This window comes from Cajanus cajan, chromosome 4 (assembly GCF_000230855.2).
Source record: "Cajanus cajan strain Asha chromosome 4, NIPB_CcT2T_4, whole genome shotgun sequence".
Taxonomy (NCBI): Eukaryota; Viridiplantae; Streptophyta; class Magnoliopsida; order Fabales; family Fabaceae; genus Cajanus; species Cajanus cajan.
Window position 1 is genome coordinate 19,151,557 of NC_138520.1, and position 2,115 is coordinate 19,153,671.

A 2,115-nucleotide genomic window follows, 5' to 3' on the forward strand; every position below is an offset into this window, starting at 1 on the left:
GGGTTAAGATTTTGTAGTAATGTTCGAACTCGACCTCAGCGTAGGATAAAATAATTCGTGTCAAGGTTTGAACTCGACCTCGGGTTAAGATTTTTGTACTAAGGTTCGAACTCGACCGCTGCGTAAAATAAGATAATTTGTACCAAGGTTCGAACTCGACCTCGGGTTCAGATTTCGTACCGAGGTTCAGACTCGACCTCGGCTTAACATAAAGCATTTTATAGCAAAACAATGTAAAATTAAGAAACTATGAACGGAATGAGTCGTTTTATTAATGTCGTGGGTGTGCCTCATTAAAAGCCCTCTCAGCCAAAACCCATTTTTCTATTTTTTGGGACAAAAGACCGAGTCGGGAAAAGAGTGCACAGCTCATTCGTACAGTTTCAACTAAAATAGAACTTGAGATGCGTGGCATTCCAAGTTCGCGGGATGGCTTTGCCGCTGAGCTCTTCTAGTCGGTAGGCTCCATTTTCTAAGTCTTGTATAACTCAGAATGGGCCATCCCAGTTGGGTGCAAGTTTCCCTTCTGATGAGTCTCTTCGCGCTTCGCCTAGTAGTCGCCACACCAAGTCGCCGACCTAGAAAGAGCGAGGTCGAACTCGCGTGTTGTATCGTCTGGAAGCTCGAAGTTTGCATGTTTTTTCATGGATCCGAGCTTCCTCTTTGAGCTCATCAATCAGGTCAAGGTTGATCGCCGCTTCTTGAGCATTTTGCTCCTTGTCAAAAGCACGTCGCCGGTAAGATGTTTCACCGACCTTTGCTGGGATCATGGCATCGACTCCAAAGGTCAGCCTGTAAGGCGTTTCCTGCGTTGTTGACTGGGGGGTGCAGTGGTGCACCCAGAGGATGCTAGGGAACTCGTCGGCCCATTGTCCCTTGGCACTTCCTAGCCGCTTCTTGAGTTCACGAAGTATCACTTTGTTTGCAGCTTCAGCTTGGCCATTGGTTTGAGGATGCTCCACTGAGGTCGGGAGGTGTTTGACTCCGAGTTCACAGAGGAAGTCTTCAAAACTCTACGCAATGAATTGTCTGCCGTGGTCGGTGACAGGGGAATGCGGGATGCCAAACTTGCAGATGATGCTTTTCCAAGTGAATTTCTGGACATTATCAATAGTGATCCTGGCGAGTGGACATGCCTCGATCCACTTGGTGAAGTAGTCGATTGCCACTAGGAGAAATTTAAGTTAACCTTTCACGGGGGGGAATGGTCCGAGGATGCCCATTCCCCACTGGGCAAAAGGCCATGGCGATGTCATCTGGTGGAGGACTTCAGGTAGTTTTCGATGTGTGTTGCCGAACTGCTGACATTCCTTGCATCTTTGCACATAAGTTTGGCAATCCGACTTTAGTGTAGGCCAGTAGTATCCAGCTCGTAGTATCCTGGTCGCCATCGAGCGGGCCCCAGAATGCATCCCACAGATTCCTTGGTGGATCTCCTCGACGACATAGGTGGCCTGGGATTCAGCTAGGCATTTCAGAAGGGGAGTGGAGATGCCACACTTGAACAGTTCGTCGCTGTCGCCACCCGCCGAAACGGACTTTGGCATTCGCGACGATGGTCGGACTCTTTTTAAGTTTTGAAAAATGATGGATTGTTAGAACGACTTATTCTCAAACTGAGACCTCATCGAACTAACAATTTTATTAAATGATTCACCAATCCATGTTAATCCCAAGCGGGACCCTCCATGGATTAGTGGTTTTCGCAAAAAGAAGGGTTCTTGGAGTCGCCACCAATGTTTTACTCAAAACATTGGAAAAAGGGATAAGGCAATTGATTTTCGCAAATCAACCTTGGCCATTACAACCAGAGTTGGGTAAGGGAGTCGGTTACGTGCGGGGAAGGTGTTAGCACCCCACAACGCCCCTTTCGGGTTCCCTATGACGGATTATTTCATAAATAACAGTGTAAAATTACTAAATTACCCCTATTTATTAGAAACGATTATAAGCGGAATATTTACATGATGAAAATTCTAAATATGCAATGCAACAATCAGAAAGCGGTAAAAGAAGGGATTTGGAAAAGAAACCTTTGAAGCGTGCTTTTATATATTTAAACAGACGTTAGGAGGCTTTTTGGCGCTCCTTCCCACTACACGCTCGCTCGTTCCT

At 46.5% G+C, this 2,115-nt stretch overlaps 1 protein-coding gene across 1 annotated transcript; it reads right to left on the reverse strand.

The window, feature by feature from the left end:
- Nucleotides 1–578: 578 nt before the first annotated feature.
- LOC145957217 (uncharacterized) lies at nucleotides 579–1,391 on the reverse strand. Its single transcript, XM_083073437.1, has 2 exons — nucleotides 1,190–1,391; nucleotides 579–961 (listed from the first exon to the last, which is right to left on the reverse strand). The coding sequence occupies exons 1-2, from the start codon at nucleotides 1,389–1,391 to the stop codon at nucleotides 579–581; spliced, it is 585 nt and encodes a 194-aa protein (XP_082929563.1).
- Nucleotides 1,392–2,115: the final 724 nt, after the last annotated feature.